The sequence below is a fragment of the Macaca thibetana genome, chromosome 3 (assembly GCF_024542745.1).
Source record: "Macaca thibetana thibetana isolate TM-01 chromosome 3, ASM2454274v1, whole genome shotgun sequence".
Classification (NCBI taxonomy): domain Eukaryota; kingdom Metazoa; phylum Chordata; class Mammalia; order Primates; family Cercopithecidae; genus Macaca; species Macaca thibetana.
The window spans coordinates 163,640,762-163,660,749 of NC_065580.1; the positions used below are offsets into that span (position 1 = coordinate 163,640,762).

The window sequence follows — 19,988 nt, forward strand, 5'->3', positions numbered from 1 at the left end:
CTGTACCACAGAGAAGATAAAGGGAGATATCCCATTGCTAGCTCTGGAAGAATTTTAAGCTTAAATCTGTCCATGAGTGTATGACATGGCTTTTTTGCAGGGCTACTGTGGGTCACACAAGTCCTGTAGAGCACCTCTTGTAATGCCAATGACAGTGTAAGTTTTTTCTAAGTAAAATTTCTTCACAGAGTTCATGAAAGAGAGAAAAAATCCTGGAAATGTAACACAATGCAGCAGTTATTTAAAGCCAAGTTCAGTGCCTTCTAAGTAGGATGCATTTTACTAAACATATATTTGAGAGACTATAACATACTAGACACAGAAGATAGGACAATGAACAAGATAGACATGGTATCTGTATTAGTCTGCTCAGGTTGCGGTAACAAAATACTACAGACTATGTGGCTTAAACAACAGAAATTTATTTTCTTACAGTTCTGCAGGGTGAGAAGTCCAAGATTAAGGTTCTGGCTCATTTGGTTCCCGGTGAGGCCGCTCTTCCTGCTCACAGATGGCTACATTCTTACTGTGTCCTCATATGGTGGAGAGAACAAGCTCTCTGCTGTTTCTTCCTATAAGGACACTAATCTCATCGATTCAGGGCCCCACCCTTATGACCTCATTTAACCCTAATTACCTGCTGTAGGCCCTACTTCAAATACAGTCACATTGGGGATTAGGGTTTCAACACGTGAATTTTGGGGGTACACAATTAAGTTGGTAACATTACCTGTCCTCATGAAGTCCACTACAAAACATGTATATTAATAAGCAATGACACATGTAATGAGAATGAAACATAGTAAAGGTAGTAACTCATCTGGAGGACTTAGAGTAAACTGTTACTCTCTATATACTTTTTGGCATGCAGAAAGCATACATAAGCAATACACGAAAGCAATGTTTGCAATACACGAAAGCAATGTTTAGGAAAGAGTAAAGCTGCAGAGGTAAACCTGTGGCTTTTGACTTGAAGATAAACCATTTACATTTTATGCAGGTCACAATTTTTTTGTTTGTTTTTAGTTCAAAAAGCACTTAAAATCTTGAGCGTCATAACTGATGTCTTGTTTAGTAGTATACATTGTTTCTCAGTAAGAGGTAATAAAAGGTTATGAACCCACAATAGCAGGTTCTTCTGACTTCTCAGTGCAACTGCTAAGACCATAGAATTGTGAGTGTTGGTCATAGGGAGGCAGTGAAGAGCAACTGAAACAAGTGTAAACACTTTCTTATCTCCTTGTGATTATTTGGGAAACTTCTCTGCTCTTTCAGAAAAAAGTCAAAATAAAACACCATCCCAAGCAGGGACTGAGTCCCCATTTGTCAGTCCTAGGGCCTGGATCACACACTGTCCTCTGATCTTGCATATACTGGTGTTATTGGTGATCCATCCACGACCCTTTGAATCTTTCTTACGTGTCTATGTACATCAGCCAACATCTCCTAATGGTGAACACCTGCACTTTGGTTGGATGCGAGCCAGAAGTGGCAGATTTGTCTCTGGGACCGTTAAACCACAAATGTGCAAGGGCAACTGGAGTGCAGGTTCCCGGTGTCATAAAGAACCTCTTCAGCTGCTGTTGGGGTTTCAGATCCACTTATCTCTATGGGGTACTTTTCTCCTCCTACAAAAATAGAAAGTCACAACACAGAAAACTGCAAATTTTGTACTAAATTAACAACTTATGCACCATTAAAGGCAATGGTTTGCCAACTTTCATGTTTATTGGAGTCACCTAAGGACCTGTTATAACATAGATGAAAATATGGACCTCTCCCTCACAGTTGTTGAGCCAGTAGGTCTGAGGTGGGGCTGGAGAGTTGCATTCCTAAGTTTCCACTTGGTGCTGATGCTACTGGTCTAGGAAACACACTTTGAGAGCCATTGCTTTAAAGAATTTTGATGTTCTTCTTACCCGTAGCTTAGATGATTATATTTCCTACAGTCTCTGTTCTTTTCATGGGATCTTCACATACAATATACTATATACAGTTTTCCATGTGATTGTATTGTATCTACTTGACTGTCAAAGTTTCTTGTTGGTGACGGTAGGACATTTAGAATTTTCTACTTCTATAGATGTCCTCATCAGCAGTTGTCCACGTTAGCAGTTCTTATACCTAGTAATAAAATATTAACTTACTTCATTTAATTTTAGAAAACAACAATCTCATGCTTTTCAGATATAACAATTAATATATGCAAATATATTGCAAACATAGTACAGTTACTATCAAAAGTTGTGAAGTTTAGAATCTTTCAGGACACTTTAACATCCATGAAGTGATTCACTTTGAAGCAGAAGCTCCTATCTGTCCTTTATTCTGATGTGTTGGCATCGTGTTTTCCAGAATGAAGAGCAAGGTTCCCTCGGGAATTTGTGGGCCAAAGTGTTTCTGAGAAGTGGAAAAATTGATGCCAGAGAACTGTGAAGAAAGGAAAAGGAAGCCATCAGCTGAGAGGACATAGCACATATGTATACATAATTTCTGGGAATCTGAAAGATGGGAAATCCTGGAATACAATGCAGCTATCAGTGAAAGGAACATAGAAGACCTGAACTCTGGGCCTGCGTCAGCCATGGATTTACTGAAAGATCCCAGGCATTCATTCATTCATTCATACATCCATGCATTCAACAAATAGATCTTGAGCCACCTATTAAGCACTGAGCACTGTTCTAAGGGCTGGGGATCCAGGAGTGAACAAAATACACAACGTCTCTGCTCTCCTGGAGCCTGCAATCTAGTGTGGACGAGGACAAATGTGTGAACAAAAAATATTTGTTGAATTGCATTGAAATATTATGATGTCAAGTAATGCTACATGCTATGAACAAAAAGAAAGAGGAACAAGAGACAGCGAGGGAGAGGACCTCTCTAAGGAGGAGACACTGGATGCAATGACACAAGGACAGGACTGTGTAAATAGAAGGTGTTCCAGGCTTAGGGAAGAGCATATGCACAGGCTCCGGGACAGATGTGTCGCTGCCACATCCCAGGCTGTTCCGTGAAAGAGCCCTATATGAAAAAGGCCTCCAAATGCCAAAGGAGCTGAGAAATGGAAGAATGAGGCAGACAAATTCAGTTTGTTGGTGAAGGGTGGTTTCTTGGGGAACTCACAGACAGAAGCATGGTCTTGGGCAACTGCAAGACAGAGGGATTTCCCACGGTTACCCTCAGACCCAGAGATTATATACTAGAGGGAGGGAGGGTACATATTCCAAAGACACAATGAAAGGCCACTGTCCAGAACAGACAAGACTGCTATGTGTGTCATAGCCTGTACTTGGTGTGATAGTATTATGGTTGCCTTGATCTCAAGGCAGGATTTGTAGTGAGTACATGTTCTTACACTAAGGACAGTAAATAAAGTAGGAATCAGGAGGGCTGTAGAGGACTATGTGCTTGCAAACGAGACGTTCCCGATAAGTCCTGCTCTTGCAAACGAAGCAGGGCGTGCGTTCCCTGCAAACAGGGAGGACAAAGGAGCCAGCTGCAAACAGCAGACCCTGGGGACTGGTTAATGTGTAAACATCTTGAGAAACCAGAAAGTCAAGAAAGGTAAGAAAAACAACACGTGACTTGTGACTTGGCAACATTCCACAACCGACTGTATAAAATAAAGCAGAGCGTGTCGTTTGGGGCGGCCGCCATGTTTGTCTCATCCTGTGTTGTCTTGTGTGTTCATTCCTTTGTTTAGGAAACACACAGACCCCAACAAGGGCTTCAGGGACTGGGATGAATCAGAAGTCAATATGGTGGATTAGCATCCAAGATGCAGTCACGTTTGCCTCCACACAAGCACAGCAAGGAGGCTGAGCCCCTGCAGAACAAGGAGAAAGGGGGTGCAGAGGAATGGAGGCCAGGGGAGTAGTCGGTGGGGCCTGCAGCCTCTGGCAAGGATTTGAGCTTTATTCTGGGCCAGATAGGAAGCCATGGTGAAGATTTTAGCAGAGGAATGTCTAAATTAGGGAAAGAAGAAGTGGAAGGTTACCAGGCGCTTAGCTCCCTCCTGGCTCCCGCAGATGCTAGATTTACCTGATTTTAATAATTTTTACACACTGAAGGGAACCCACACTAAATTGTTGTTTTTAAACAGCTGTTGTTTGGCTGGGTGTGGTGACTCACAGCATTTTGGAAAGTCAAGAGGATTGCTTGAGCCCAGGAGTTCAAGACCAGCCTGGGCAACAAAGTGAGACCCCCATCTCTACAAAAAAGATAAAAAATTATCCAGGTATGGTGGCACGAACCTGTAGTCCCAGCTACTTGGAAGGCTGAGGCAGGAGGATCACTGGATCCCAGTGGGGTCCAGGCTGCAGTGAGCCATGATCACACTACTGCACTCCAAACAACTCCACCCCCAAAAAAACCCAATAGTGTAAATTCACATTCTGCTCAGATAACTATTATATCAAAAAACTAGAACTTTACAAATTAGGGTTCCTCAAGTATTTAAACAATGATTAAAAATTTAATCAAGTAAACTCTTTCAAACTAAAAATGTAATGAAAATTATAAGCCAAATAGATATTTAAAAACGGTTTGAACACCTTAAAAGTCTGATACACAGTAATAAAATAGTTACAAAACTTTTCAGTATAAATCTCCAAAATCCTTTTTATAAAAATGTCAATATTGTGGGTCTAAATTTGCTTTGTCACAGTTTCTGTTCTTATATTCCTCTTTTCATACTGCTTCCCTGGGTGCTGGAGGCCTTCTATCTGCCCCTCCAGATCCATTCTCCTCTGGGCCTTCCCTGCTCCATGTCCTGGGAGACTTCTTGTATAAAATGCATCAAAAGGCTGGGTGTGGTGGCTCATGCCTGTATTCCAAGCACTTTGGGAGGACAAGGTGGGCAGATCACTTGAGGTCAGAGGTTCGAGACCAGCCTGGCTAACATGGTAAAACCCTTACTCTACTGAAAATACAAAAATTAGCTGGGTGTGGTCCTGGACACCTGTAATCCCAGCTACTTGGGAAGCTGAGGCAGGAGAATCAGTTGAGCCTGGGAGGCAGAGATTGCAGTGAGCCAAGATTGTACCACTGCACACCAGCCTGGGCAATAGAGCAAGACTCCATCTCAAAAACATAAAAATTAAAAAAAAAAAAATGCATCAACAGAGTTCTTTACCCTCTGACTTTGGGTGGCTTCCACCAGTGGGAGGCATCAGCCCAAGATCAGAGGGTGGGGGAAAATGAGGTGTGCTCCCTTCCTTCAGGGTCTCCATTAGTGGGCTGTGTGGCTGACCCCTGTGCTCTCCAGGGTAATGGCTCCTCCTTCTCCCCAGGCCTAGAGCTAGTGAGGTTCCCACTATTGCTATTGTATTGTTTTTTGGTTTCCCTTCACCCTGTCTACGCTGCTACAATTAGATCCTTCATTATACCTTTCTCAGTTACTCTGTTGGAGTGTGTCATGGGTTTCCCATTAGGACTCTGACCTACCGATAGATTATGACCTAGGAAGTCAGAGTGACCTTTGCTTACCAGTGTGGGTGATCAATACAGGTTAACAGTTGAAGAGCCAGGCGTGATGGCTCATGCTTGTAATCCCAGCACTTTGAGAGGCCGAGGTGGATAGATTGCTTGAGCTTAGGAGTTTGAGACCCACCTGGGCAACATGGCGAAACCCTGCCTCTACAAAAAGAAGGGAAAAAAAATTAGCCTGTTGTGGTGGTGTGCATCTGTAGTTCTGCTACTCCAGAAGCTGAGGTGGGAGGGTCATCTGAGCCCAGGGAGGTGGAAGCAGCAGTGAGCTGAGATCGTGCCACTCCAGCCTGGGCGACACAGCAAGACTCTATCTCAAAACAACAACAACAAAAACAGTTGAAGACTCAGGACCAGGGATAGGAGACGGTACTGTCTCCCATGAGACCTTATCCACATAGAAAAGTAGAATAGGCTCTTTACCTTTTTTGGACAGCCTTTGCTCATTATGTAAGGAACTGTGGAGGTTATTGGCTCTAACCAGTCAGTTTTGCTTTTTTTGTGTCCTTAGTCTTATGATCTTCAGGAAAATAATGCTGTCTGAATGTCTTATCTTGATAGTGGAGCCTGAGACAAGACAATGACTAATTACATAAGTTTGTGATGCCACCAATAAAAGCCGTTTTGTAACTGCTTGTTTGAAGAAGGACCTGGCTTGGTTTAACTGATTATGAAAGTGCTAATCAATTCAGTCAACCGAAACAGCAATTTTAGCTCTTCATGGCCATTCAGACCTGCAATGATGAAGCCTCTGCTACTCTAGATCTGGCTCTGTGTATACTTGGGAGCTTGGGGACTCACAAAGTCCCCAAGAGAGTGCACATACTCAAAGGTAGGGGGCCTTTCAGGGCAGCCCATTTGGGATCCTTGCCAGCTATCAGGAAAACAGTATCAGTGATGCTCTGTTAGCTGGTGCTGAAGAAAGAACCAGAAGAAAAAGAAACCACAATTGCACCTTGAGGGCCGGTGTGTACTCTCTGGATGGATATCGGCTGGATCAGCAGTAAAAAATTTATGGCTCAGCAGGCCATGCCAGCATGGCTTGTACTTTGCTGGCTGACCTGGTGTTTGAATTTCCCTGCCTTCAAGCTTTGGCTGTTCCACTGGGCTAGTATCAATCACTTTTTGATGCATCTTCAGGCTGGGTCCTTTTTTCCTCCAGACTGCTGTGGAAACTAGAAACATAGCAACAATGCCAACATTCCCCCTGGGAGGGCTCTTGTTCAGCCCCCTTCCTGGCCAACAGCGCTGTGCTGTCCCCGCCATGGCAGAAATGCACATTGTGCTGGGAAGGAGGAGCCAGCCATCTTGCAGACCCTGCTACTGGCTGGTCACCAAGCTGGGCACCTTGCAGCTTTTCTGTCACTGGTTTTCTAGTTGGCTGTGGCACTGCCCCATCAGCCCTCTGCCTTGTCAGGTGGGCTCACTTTCTCATTCCCCTAGGGAGCTGCTCCATCCTACTCATTTCCTCCCAAGCCCCTCTCTTCCCTCCCTTTGTTGATGACCTATACTTTGCCAGGAACATAGGAGACACCAGGCTTCCTTAACCCCGACCCCCTTAGTCAAATCACCTGCCTGTCCCTGGCCTGTGTTCTCTCCAGTGACAACCTCGGGAGTATCCCTCCTCCTGCCAAAGGCCAGAGTGGGGGCTCTAGGTCTGGTTACTTCTCTTGTGTCCTTTCCAGGGACATCAGGCCTTCCCTCATAGGTGTCAGCAATGTGTCTGTCAAGGGCTCCGCTAAGCTGGAGAGAGTGGCTAATTGAAGCAATAAGCCAAAAAGGAAAATAACAGAAGCGCCTGTAATCCCAGCACTTTGGGAGGCCAAGGTGGCCGGATCACTTGAGGTCAGGAGTTCGATACCAGCCTGGCCAACGTAGTGAAACTCTGTCTCTACTAAAAATACAAAAGTTAGCTAGGCATGGTGGCACACCACTATAGTCCCAGCTACTCAGGAGGATGAGGCAGGAGAATCGCTTGAACCCAGGAGGTGGAGGTTGAAGTGAACTTAGATTGTGCCACTGTATTCCAGCCTGGGCAACAGAGCAAGACTGCATCTCAAAAAAAAAAAAAAAAAAAAAGAAAGAAAGTAACAGTGAAGCCCTCATCACTCACTGCAGGGGCAGAAGCAAGAGGATACCACCCTCCCTGCAACAGAGCTCCAGTCAAGAGTCAAGTAATCAGTATAGATGTGGGGGTGAAGGTCATCTCTCTGTTGAGGCTTCTGCAGTTTTATGGTCCCAGGAACCAGGGGGAGGGAGAGAGGGGAGGGCCAGGAGTGGGAAAGAACTGAGTCAGAGTAGATAACAGTGTCTTCGTGGCTCCCTCTTCCCTACTCCCTGAGAATAAGGAGGCCTTAACTGAGGTGCCTGAAGAAGGCCTTGGGCACAGGTGCAGGGGTGGGAACACAGGTGCATGTAAGAGCATGGCCCGCAGGGGCCTGAGACCTTGACCGCAGCTCCCTCCAGGGACTGCAGTGCACGGGCAATGCCAGATCTGGTCTGGAGAGGGAGCCTCCCTGTGAGGCCCGCCTGGTACAGCCTTATAGTTGCCCAGGGTCAGTCCTGAAAAACCACCCCGGGATGCTAATTGGGAGCTGGACTCATTTCCTGTCTACAGGCCTCAGGCGACAGTATACAGTGGTGGTGTAATATCACCCACCTGAAATATCCCCCCTCGACTTTCTTCTTTCCCCTTCCAGGCACCGTCACGCTTCTCTGAGTCCAAAAGCTGTCCTTCTCAAAGGAGCTGGCTGCCTCAGTTTCTCCATACCCTCCCGTTCACTCCTCAATACCCTGAAGTCTAGACTTTATTGTCATCACTCTGCTGCAACAGGTCTTCCCAAAGTCTCTAGGTTAGGCTGGGTTCGCTGGAAACACACCCGGGCAGGAAGATTTGCATGTGGGAAATTCATCTGGAAATGCTCTTGGGGACAACACTTGTAAGGAGTGAGGAAAGTAGGACTGGGCAGAGGGAGAAGTTGGAGAAGGATGATGATTCAGAGTTGCCTGAAGTTAACGCAAGGGGGCCCCGCCTTGGGGGAATACCCAGCTTCCGTTTCTCTAGAAATGAAAGCAGTCTCCTGCCTGGCGGAGGGGGCGTGACTTACGCCTGATTGGCAGCTCCCTGGATGAGGCGCAGGTAATCGCTGAAAGTCCACCTTGAGCTCCAGCCTCTTGTTTTTAGAACAGTGCCTCACCCCTGTTGTTGTTGGACTGAGGACCCCGATTCCCTGTTCGTTGTTGGCTGGAGGCACCCTCAGGTCCTAGCCACGTGACTTCTTCAATATGGCAGCTTGCTTCATGCAAGTGTGCTGTCCAAGAAGGCAACAGAGTCTGCTGACAAGATGAGAATTACGATCCTATAGAACCTAAGACAGCATCCTGTCACCTGTGTCCCTTTCCATGGGTAGAAGCAGGTCATTGGTACTGTCCACACTCAAGAGGAAGGGATTACCCAAGGGCGTGGCTACCAGGAGGTGGGGATCATGGGTGGCTATCTTAGATGATAGATTCTGGAGCCAGACCATTTGGGTTCAAATCCTGGCTCTGTCACTTCTTACCTGTGTGATCTTAGGTAAGTGATTGAACCTCTCTGTGCCATAGTTTCTTTATCTGAAAAATGGGGCAGATAATAGTATCTGCTTAACTGGGTTGCTGTGGGAATTAAATGAAAATGTAAAAGTGCTTAGAACAAGACCTGCACATAGGAAGCAGTGAGTAAGGATGGGCTATCACTCCCACCCCATCAGTTCCATGGGGCAGGTGTGCAGTGCAGCCCTCAGGGGCAGCCCGGTAGCAGGCAGGCCCCAGGTAGAGGCCAAGAGGCGGGGAATTGCAGCTGGCTTGTGTTTCCTGTTTTTGTTGAATTATTCAACCCAATTTAAAGTCTGTCCTTGCCACGACTCCTCCTGCTCAGTGATATTACTCCCACAGCTTTAACCTTCTGGGTATATTTTTTATCACAATCCAACAGCAATAAATTTGACCTCATAAAGTATCAGCCCAATAGTCAGTGACTGTTTAATTAGGAGTTCTGATGGGCATGGAAACAAAGGCATTGTTTGGTGTCTGCTTGATTCAAATAGGAGTGGTGAGGTGGTCAGGAGACAGAACCATGGACCTGACTCAGGGAGAAAAATCTTGAGTCTCTGAGTCTCTAGTCCATAAAATAGACTTTGTTTTTTACTTCCCTTTTGCTTTTTAAGGAAGTTGATTTGCATCAGCATTTTCTGGACTAGAGAGTTCAGGAAATGGGACAGTGAGGCAGCATGAATAGTCATTCTAAGGTACGTGCCTCGCTGAGAAGAGTAAGCTACTAACTTCCCATAAAATACACCTGAATGACCCTCTGCCCATCTTCTTCCCCATTTTAGGTACTAAGAAGATATTAGAACTGGTCAGGATAAAACAACGGAGCCTTTCTGTGCTGGATTAAGTTTCCTATGGCTGCAGTAACAAATGAACACAAGCTGGATGGTTTAAAACAACAGAAATTGGCCAAAGAATGCAGCCCGGTAGGTTTCAGCCTTACTTTACTCAGCCCCTATTCAAGATGGAGTCACTCTGGTTCAAACACCTTTGAGAATGGCACCAGCAGATTTGAGTGTCTGGTGGGGGCCTGTCCTCATAGGTGGCGCCTTCTCTGTGTCCTCACATGTTGGAAGAGATGGGCAGCTCCTCTTTTATGAGGTCATTAATCCCATTCACCACCTCCTAAAGAGCTCACCTCTTAATACATTAGGCGTTAGATTCCTACATACGAATTTTGGAGGCGCACAAACATCCAGACTGTAGCATCCAGATATCCTGTACAGAACATAACTGCTTTCTTTGACCTCACATATTTGTTTTACTTTTGTTTTTCGCTTGCATATGTTTTATGGTGATTTGTTAACTTACAGCTCTCTGTTTAATCTGCATATATAATTGTCATGTATCCCAAGGCAGCCTTTTTTTTTTTTTTTTTTTTTTTTTTTTTTTTTTTTTTTTTGAGATGGAGTTTCCCTCTTGTCACCCAGGCTGGAGTGCATGGCGCTATCTCAGCTCACTGCAACCTCCGCCTCCTGGGTTCAAACGATTCTTCTGCCTCAGCCTCCTGAGTAGCTGGGATTACAGGCACCTGCCACCACGGCCAGCTAATTTTTTGTATGTTTAGTAGAGACGGGGTATTACTATGTTGACCAGGCTGGTCTCAAACTCCTGACCTCAGGTGATCCATCTGCCTCAGCCTTCCAAAGTGCTGGGATTACAGGGGTAAGCCACCGCACCCAGCCATTATTTTTTATTATCCATTAATTAAACAGGTATTTCTTCGTACCAACTACTTAGGATTATCTATTAGGCACAAAGAAAGGGGTAGCAACTTGGAGAATTGCTTCCCAGGTGGTCAGTGGTAAGCAGCCGAGAAGCTGAATGCATGGGAAGGATGCATTCCTGGGGCACGTGTCCCAGAGACACTCACAATCCTTCAGGAAAGAAATCTTCCTGTGGAAGCACAAGGTAATGAGGACTCAGTTAGTTGGGTATTAAAAGAAAGTGACCCCTTTGAAAGCCAGATAACAGAAGGTCACACAGAAGTGCAGAGAAGCATGTCCTTTCAGTCTATCATACCTGCTCTGCTACGGCAGCTGTTCTCCACCTTGACTGCACGCTGGAATCACCTAGCTTTAAAAATTGCTGATGCAAGAATCTCTCCCCAGAGAGCTGAAATTCATTGGTCATGGTAAGGCCTGGGCACCCACATTTCTAAAGCTCTCCTGGTGGCCACAGTGTGCAGCTACAGTTGAGACCCATAGTTGCGAGAGGAAGGAACAAAGGTGCCCTGGAGGCTAAACCAGTCTGGGGCTGGGTGTGGGAGGTATGTTGGGGAGGAGCGGGAGCCCCATGAGGAAGTGAGATCTTTTCAACAAGGCGAGGCAGCCAGAAAGAGTGAGGAGTAAGGGTGGAAGGGGGTGAGGATGGCTTACACTGTCTTCTCCTCTCCTCAGGGAGTCTTTTAAACCAACTGGACATATGTTTTCTGCTAGAATGTCTGATTGGTGGTCCACAGATGCTCTGCTGAAACCCCTTCTGGTCCCAGAATTCTTGGACATTTTCCCACAGGTGGAGTTCTTCCCTTAGTCACTTCCTGGTGAAGTGACTTCCTTTGTTTGGGGAAATACCCGAGGTTCATTGTCTTATGCTAAAGAAACTGAAGACACAGACACAGGAAATCAAAGACATGAACACACAAAAACTGGGTTTAAGAGTGGAAGTTTAATAGGTGAAAGAAAGAAGAGAGAGCTTCCTTGTGCAGAGGGAGGGGGTCCGAGGGGGTTTCCGGGTTTGGGGCAAGATACGGTTGGTTTTATAGACGAGCTTGAAGAGGCAGTGTTTGATTTATGTAGGCCATAGGGGATTGGTTAGGCCAGCTCTTCCATTTACATAGCCCACAAAGAGGCTGACCATCCTACCCTAATCTTTTATTCTGCAGATGGGGTCTCTACCTGGTCAGCGCCATGACACCCGCACACAAGACGACAAAGAGAAGGGAGGAGGAACCTCCATATTGGATGTATCTGGCTTCCAGGTATCCCTTTTCTATTGGCACAGCTGCTGCATTCACCTGTGCAAGCTTCCCGCTTGCTTATCTATGCTTGCAGCTTGATTTTTCAGGCTGATTTTTGTAAGAAATGTTTTGGGGGCTGCTTTTTTATTAAAAGAAAATTCCACCAAGAACTCTTTTACCCTTACTAACTGCCTAAATAATTTCTTTTTTTTTTTTTTTTTTTTTTTTTTTTGAGACGGAGTCTTGCTCTGCCGCCCAGGCTGGGGTGCAGTGGCCGGATCTCAGCTCACTGCAAGCTCCGCCTCCCAGGTTTACGCCATTCTCCTGCCTCAGCCTCCCGAGTAGCTGGGACTACAGGCGCCCGCCACCTCACCCGGCTACTTTTTTGTATTTTTTAGTAGAGACGGGGTTTCACCGTGTTAGCCAGGATGGTCTCGATCTCCTGACCTCGTGATCCGCCCGTCTCGGCCTCCCAAAGTGCTGGGATTACAGGCTTGAGCCACCGCGCCCGGCCAATAATTTCTTTTTTAACTCCTATATCACTGGCTGCAAAATTTGCAGCTTCAGCAGATTAATTGTGTTACCCACATCCTCCCAACACAGTGGGGCTCCAGCCCAGAGACTCGAAATCCACCCTGAGTACCAGCAGGATATAGGTCACACATCTGAGATGAGCTCTTAGCACAGCCCCCATGGTTGCCTCAGGCTTTTGTTATGTGGTTTCAGAGGTTCCTGTGAAAGGTTCAAACCACAAGGACTAAATGAAAGATTATATGTTTTTATCACAAAGTCTGGCACATAGTAAGCACCTCATACATGATACCTTTGTCCATATTATGACTTACCTAAAAAGAAAAAAAAAATCAAGTAAATTTAAGAAGACAACTGTTGTCTTAATTCCCTCGAACTCACATAGTTCTGTGATATGGAAAGAGAAACTCTCCTGGTGAGAAAAGTCCTCTGAGTGCCTGTTTCAGGAATGCAAATAAAAAGGAACCAAGCAGGCGCTGATTTCCCAGCATCCTCACCAGCATCCTTGTGATGCTGTGTGAACGCCATCAGCCCTACTGTTCTCTGCATCTCTCCAAGTAGACCCCGCAAAGGCTGGTGAGGGACACAGGCTCAGCCCATCTCATGTATCAGCTGGTCTGGACCCTGCACACCCTAACATGGTGCTCAGCAGCTCCTGGCTGTTTGGGAACCACTGCTCAGCATGGGTAGTGTTCCCTCCTATAGATGTCACACTGTAACACCCTCCCTTTCAGACTGGAGTGGAAATGTTCCCTATCAGACAGAAAGATCCCGAAACAAGACCGCTTCTAAGGCTAAGTAGCAAAATGAAAGTGAGATTCCCAAAGGGATTTCTTTTTCTGAGACAAAGACCCATTATCAGCTCATTTTGAGAAAATGCTGTGTGTTTTGAACACATATGGGGACTGAATACATGTTCAAATGATGACTATTTGTAAGCTTTTATATATTCATTACAAATTTCCCCAACTTTTATTTTGAAAACTTTAAACCTTTAGAAAAATTTAATGCCCAGACAACCTTCATCTAGAATCACTATTAATGCTTCACCACGTTTGCTTTCTCTCTCTGTCTCTCTCTCTCCACACACACAAGTGCACTTTAACAGCTCTGACATTTAGATGTGTCTTACAGTTGATAATGAGGCATAGCTAAGTGACACTTTCCTTTTTTCCCCAGTGGTTCAAATATTAACAGTGAATCTTAAAATTGATGGCATCTTAGATTCAATAGACAACAGACCTGGAAACTGCTCAGTATAATGTCTGGCTTATTGTTAATGCTACACAAATGCCAGCTATCATTACTATATTAATATAATGGTGAATTTGTCTAATTCTTCTTATAATTTTGTCCATTTTTATCTATTTCAAAGCTATGTTGTTAAGTGCATATACATTTACAACTGCTTCACCTTCCTGGTGAACTGAAACTTTTTTCTTTTTTTTTTTTTGAGATGGAGTCTTGCTCTGTCACTCAGGCTGGAGTGCAATGGTGCGATCTTGGCTCACGGCAACCTCTGCCTTCCTGGTTCAAGCGATTCTTCTGCCTCAGACTGCTGAGTAGCTAGGATTACAGGCATGCACTACCACGCCCAGCTAATTTTTGTATTTTTAGTAGAGACAGGGTTTCACCATATTGGTCAGGCTGGTCTCGAACTCCTGACCTCGTGATTCGCCTGCCTTGGCCTCCCAAAGTGCTGGGATTACAGGTGTAAGCCACCGTGTCCTGCTGAAACTTTTTATGATTATATAGCAGTCCTTCTTTAGTAATGCTTTGTGCCTTAAAGTTTATTTTGTATGATATTAATATAGTGAAATTAGCTTTCTTGGTTAGAATTTGCCTGGTATATCTTTTGCCCTCTTTTTACTTCAAATTTTTCTGTATCCTTATGTTTTCTTTTTTTTTTGTGTGGGTGTTTATAAAAACCTAAAGCTGTATTATTTTTTAAAAATATAGTCTGATAACTTTTATTTTGCTGGATCACTTAGTCCATTTGATTTTGGATTCATTTCTATTATGTTGCTTTATGTTTTGTATTTGTTCCTTTTTTTTTTTTGTTAAGGTTCGTTTCTCTCCTTCCTTGTCCAAGTAATCCTTTTACTGCGTAATTTTTTTTTTTTTCTTTTGAGACAGAGTCTTGCTCTGTCGCCCAGGCTGGAATGCAGAGGCGCGATCTCAGCTCACCGCAACCTCTGACTCCTGGGGTCAAGCGATTCTTGCTCTCTGTGCCTCAGCTTCACAAGTAGCTGAGACGACAGGAGTGTGCTACCACATCTGGCTAATTTTCTGTATTTGTAGTAAAAACGGGGTTTCACCGTGTTAGCAGGATGGTCTTGATCTCCTGACCTCGTGATTCGTCCACCTTGGCCTCTCAAAGTGCTGGGATTATAGGCATGAGTCACTGCGCCCGGCTTTTTTTTTTTTTTTTTGAGATGGAGTCTTGCTCTGGTGCCCAGGCTGGAGTGCAGTAGCGTCATCTCGGCTCACTGCAGCCTCCATCTCCTGGTTCAAGCGATTCTCCTGCCTCAGCCTCCAGAGTAGCTGGGATTATAGGTGCCTGCCACCACGCCTGGCTAATTTTTGTATTTTTAGTAAATACGGGGTTTCACCATGTTGGCCAGGCTGGTCTCAAACTCCTGACCTCAAGTGATCTGCCCACCTCGGTCTCCCAAAGTGCTGGGATTACAGGCATGAGTCACCGTGCCCGGCGCTGACTGGGTAATTTTATTTCACGTTTTCCTCTAGCACAGGGGTTTTCAGTGTCTACACTATTAACATTTTGGACTGGATGATTCTTTGCTGTGTGGGCCTCCCTGTGCATCGTAGGATGCTTAGCAGCTTCCCTGACCTCTATTTACTAGATGCCAGCAACACATCTCCAGCCGTGGCAGCCGGATTTGTTTTCAGACACTGCTGAATGTCCACTGGGGGACAAAACTCACCCCCCTCCCCACTGAGAAAAACTTCTTTGTTAATGAGGTTACTCTAGAAATTTTAACATACTTAAACTCATCTATGTCTCAGATTAATCAGTGTGTTTATGCTTCTCCCAAACACAACAACTTTAAAGTACTTTAATTTTCCCTCACCTGTATTTTAGCTGTTTTAAAAACTCATTGTTTAAATTAAAAAAAAATTATCATTGACAAATAAAACTTGTATTTATTTATCATGTACAACATGATGCTTTGAAATATGTATACATTGTGGAATGGGTAAATTGAGCTAATTAAAATATGCATTACCTCATATACTTAACATCTTTTGTGTTAAAAAACACTTAAAAGCTACTCTCTTAGTGATTTGCCAGAGAAATGTGACAGTACCTGGAGTGGGGCAAGCAAGTCAAGGGTGGGTTATTCCAGGCGGGTGATATTTCACTATGATTGTATATGACTGGGTGGGTTCTGTAGACAGGAAGCTGAGAAGTCCAGCTTCCGGTTAAAATCCTGCATGTCATTTTACAGGCCTGGCTATGGGCAACTGCAAGGCCTGGTAGTCTAACGGGGAGACTCCCTACCCACACCTGACTTGGCACAGCCGGGACACTGCAGTCCCTGGAGGGAGCTGAGGTCAAGGTTTCAGGCCCCTGACCTGCCAAGTTCTTACACACACCTGCATTCCCAGCCGTGGCTCCTTCATTCCCAGGTCTCTCTATCCAAGATCTTCTTCAGGTGCCTCTGCCATGGCTTCTTTATGCGAGGGAGAGAGTAAGGAGTGGAGAACCTTGAAAAGACATTGTTATCCCTTCTGACTCAGGGGTACTTTTCCCAAAGGTATTGTGTCAGCAAAAACCTCCAAAACAACAACTAAAAAACCAATAATTTAAACTCGAGACCTATTATACAACATGTGGTGTGTCACTAACTATAATCTGACATGATACCCTTCAGGAAAAAAAGAGAAAAAAATGATTGTTTCATAGAGTCAATGTTTGTTTAGATTAACCAGAATATTTACCAGTTTCTTTCCTGTATTTCTTCATAATATCGCAGCATCCATCTGGGATCAATTTCCTTCTGTCTGAAATAATCCTTTAGATCTTTATCTAATAAACATGTTTTGATGTCGAATTCTCACAGTTTTGTTTCAGTCTTTATTTTATCCCTTTTCCTGACAGATTTTTTTTTTTTTTTTGCAAAATATACACTTCTAAGTTGACAAAGTTTGTGATGCACATGAAAGGAATCCTACCACTGTTTGCCTTCTGTTAGGGCTGATAAATCATCTGGAAGTTTGGTTGTTTTTCACCCTGCCTTTTCTGGTTTTGGTGTTCTGTATTTTCACACTGATATGATTTCTTCTTATTTGCCCAGCTTGAGAATTGTTGAGATTCCTAAATTGGTAGACTGATGTCTTTTATCAGCCATTGTCTTTTCAAATACTCGCATGCTGCTTTTGCTATATTCTCTCTCACCTCCTTCTGGGACTCTGGTTAGTAACCAACATGTGGTAGGTTATCTCACTCTACCCTTCATACGTCTTGTATCCTAACCACTCATATTTTCCATTCTTTTGTTTCTCTGTACTGTGCCCTAGATAATAACTTCTTTCTCTTTAAAAAAGTGTAACAAGGTCTTAAAATTCAACTTCAAAACTACATTTTATTTATTATTTATTTTTTTGAGATAGAGTCTCCCTCTGTCACCCAGGCTGGAGTGCAGTGGTGTGATCTTGGCTCATTGCAGTCTCCACCTCCTGGGTTCAAGTGATTCTCCTGCCTCAGCCTCCCAAGTAGCTGGAATTACAGGTGTGGACCACCATGCCTGGCTAATTTTTGTACTTTTAGTAGAGATGGGGTTTCACCATGTTGGCCAGGCTGGTCTTGAACTCCTGACATCAGGTGATCCACCTGCCTCAGCCTCTGAAAGTGCTAGGATTACAGGTGTGAGCCACTACACCTGGCCAAATTTTATTTCTATATACATGCAGCAAACATTGAAAAAAGTTTCAAAAAAGCAATCACAGATCTACCCTCCCTGTGATGGTTATTTTATGTGTCAACCTAGCTAGACTGATTGGGTAAAACATTAGTTTTGATGTCGGTGTGAAGGTATTTTTAAAGATGAGATTAACATTTAAATCCATAGATTTTTGAGTAAAGCAGATTACCCTCCATAATGTGGGTGAGTTCCACTCCTATCACTTGAAGGAAGGCCTTAAGAGAACAGAAGCCTGAGGTCCCTTGAGGAAGAGTTAATTCTGCCTCCAGACTGCTTTTGCTCAAGCTGAAACATCCACTCTTCCCTGGGTCTCTAGCCTGTTAGTCTGCCCTGCAGTTTTTGAACTTGCCAGCCTCCACAGTTCCTTAAAATAAATCTCTGTGTTCATTCTATTGGTTCTGTTTCTCTGGAGAACCCTAATACCCTTCCTTTTCTTTTCTTTTTTTTCTTTTTGAGACAGGGTCTCATTCCATCACCCAGGCAGGGCCAGAGGGCAATGGGGTGAACATAGCTCACTGTAGTCTTGACCTCCTGGGCTCAAGCTATCCTCCCACCTCAGCCTCCTGAGGAGCTGGGACTGTAGACACATGCCACCGTGCCTAATGTTAAAACTTCTTATAGAGAAGGGGTCTCACCATGTTGCCTGGAATGGTCTCAACTCCTGGGCCCAAGTGATCCTCCCACTTTAGCCTCCCAAAGTGCTGGGATTACAGAAGTGAGCCATTGTACCTGGAGATTCCCTTTTTTGCTCAGTTCAAAGTCAAAATTAGTCTCAGCTGTGTCTAACCTGCTGTTAAGCCTGTCCCCTGGCTTTTCAAACTTCCACAACTATACTTTTTATTTCTAGGGTTTGTTTGTTTGTTTGTTTTTTAAATAACAGATCTGGCCCTTGACTGCAAATCTAGTTTTTGAAGCTTTAGACTGAGAGATCCCAGACGACTCAGACCTTGTACCTAGCACAGTGCCTGGTCAACAGCAGGCAGGGTCTAGGAAGTACTTGTGGAATGAGTGGACATCAAGATGGCAAACTAGAGCCTTTTTCACACTGTGTATATCTAACAATTACACACAGGTAGTATCACGTATCATGAACACATACAGTGCCACACAGAGTAACACTTTAATGGAGCACCAGCAGCATATAAAACATATATAGGTAGAAAAATAAATTCAGTCAAAGTACCCCAAAGAATCCAAAAGTCCGTGTTCTGGAAAGCATTGAGCTGACCACCCTTGAGTTGAGGTTCATTTTCAGATCAATCTATCCATAATCTGGTAGAATGTTACAACATCTCCATTCTTATTCCTCATTTAAAATTTTTAAATATTTCTGTTTCTCATATTTTTTTTTGTTTTTTTCTGAGACGGAGTCTCACTTTGTCACCCAGGCTGGAATGCATTGCCGCTATCTCGGCTCACTGCGACCTCCTCCTCCTCCCGGATTCATGCAATTCTCCTGCCTCAGGCACTTGAGTAGCTGGGATTATAGGCATGTGCCATCACACCCAGCTAATTTTTGCATTTTTAGTAGAGACAGGCTTTCACCATGTTGGCCAGGCTGGTCTTGAACTCCTGCCCTCAGGTGATTCGCCTGCCTCAACCTCCCAAGGTGCTGGTATTACAGGCGTGAGCCACTGCGCTCAGCCCTGTTTCTCACAATTAAAACATGATCCTATTTTAGTGATATAAGGGGCTGAAAATTACACTCTCAGTGGCCAACTTTTAAAAACATCGCGAGAGCCTTTATAAGGCAGTGAGTTCCCAAATGGAATATTTTTGCCAAGCGAACCTTTAAAATGTAGCTCTTTGGTTGCTTAGGTAAGTCCAGGGTCTGGGAGTTCTAGATGTGGGGCTGGCTTAGATGGTCTTGGCCCTTGTTTTCCGCCCTGATCCCTCACTGAGGCAGATGTGAGATGGAGCACGTCACTGTGCCCAGCCGAGTGTGTTTCCTTCTCAGAGCCTAGCTCTGGGGTCCCTGCCCAGACGGGGTCCCGAGGCTGCAGCTGTCATCAGGATTCTGCTTGCTGCTCTCAGAGTCTTCTGCAATGACACTTAGCTTGTCAAAAACATCATTCTCATCCGAGAATGGAAAGGAGAAAAACAGAAGTGTGTTATGATGAGGATGGCCCAAAAACTGTGGAGGGAAAGAGGACAGTTAATGATCAATTTTCTCCATTTCTTTTTCTAGGTTCACAAATATTTTTTCACAGAACTCCTGGCTGGAAAATTTATTTTATTTATTTATTTTTTAAATGTTTATTTCATTTTTTTTGAGATGGAGTCTTGCTCTGTCACCCAGGCTGGAGTGCAGTGGCACGATCTCAGCTCACTGCAACCTCAGCCTCCCAGGTTCAAGCAATTCTCCTGCCTTAGCCTCCCAAGTAGCTGAGATTACAGGCATGTGCTACCACACCCGGCTGAGTTTTGTATTTTTAGTATAGATGGGATTTCACCATGTTGGCCAGGCTGGTCTT

At 44.5% G+C, this 19,988-nt stretch overlaps 1 protein-coding gene across 4 annotated transcripts in view; it reads right to left on the reverse strand.

Moving 5' to 3' along the window:
* Nucleotides 1–2,277: 2,277 nt before the first annotated feature.
* The window catches only part of IL10RB (interleukin 10 receptor subunit beta), a 49,300-nt gene continuing 31,589 nt past the window's right edge, over nucleotides 2,278–19,988 (reverse strand). For 3 of the 4 annotated variants that reach the window (XM_050785995.1, XM_050785993.1, XM_050785994.1), the window contains one exon: nucleotides 18,614–19,648. In XM_050785995.1, the coding sequence (XP_050641952.1) occupies nucleotides 19,475–19,648 (174 nt within the window). In that variant the 3' untranslated portion in view covers nucleotides 18,614–19,474. Of the gene's footprint in view, nucleotides 2,431–18,613; nucleotides 19,649–19,988 lie in introns of those variants that run through there. The other variant, XM_050785996.1, reaches the window with a different exon arrangement.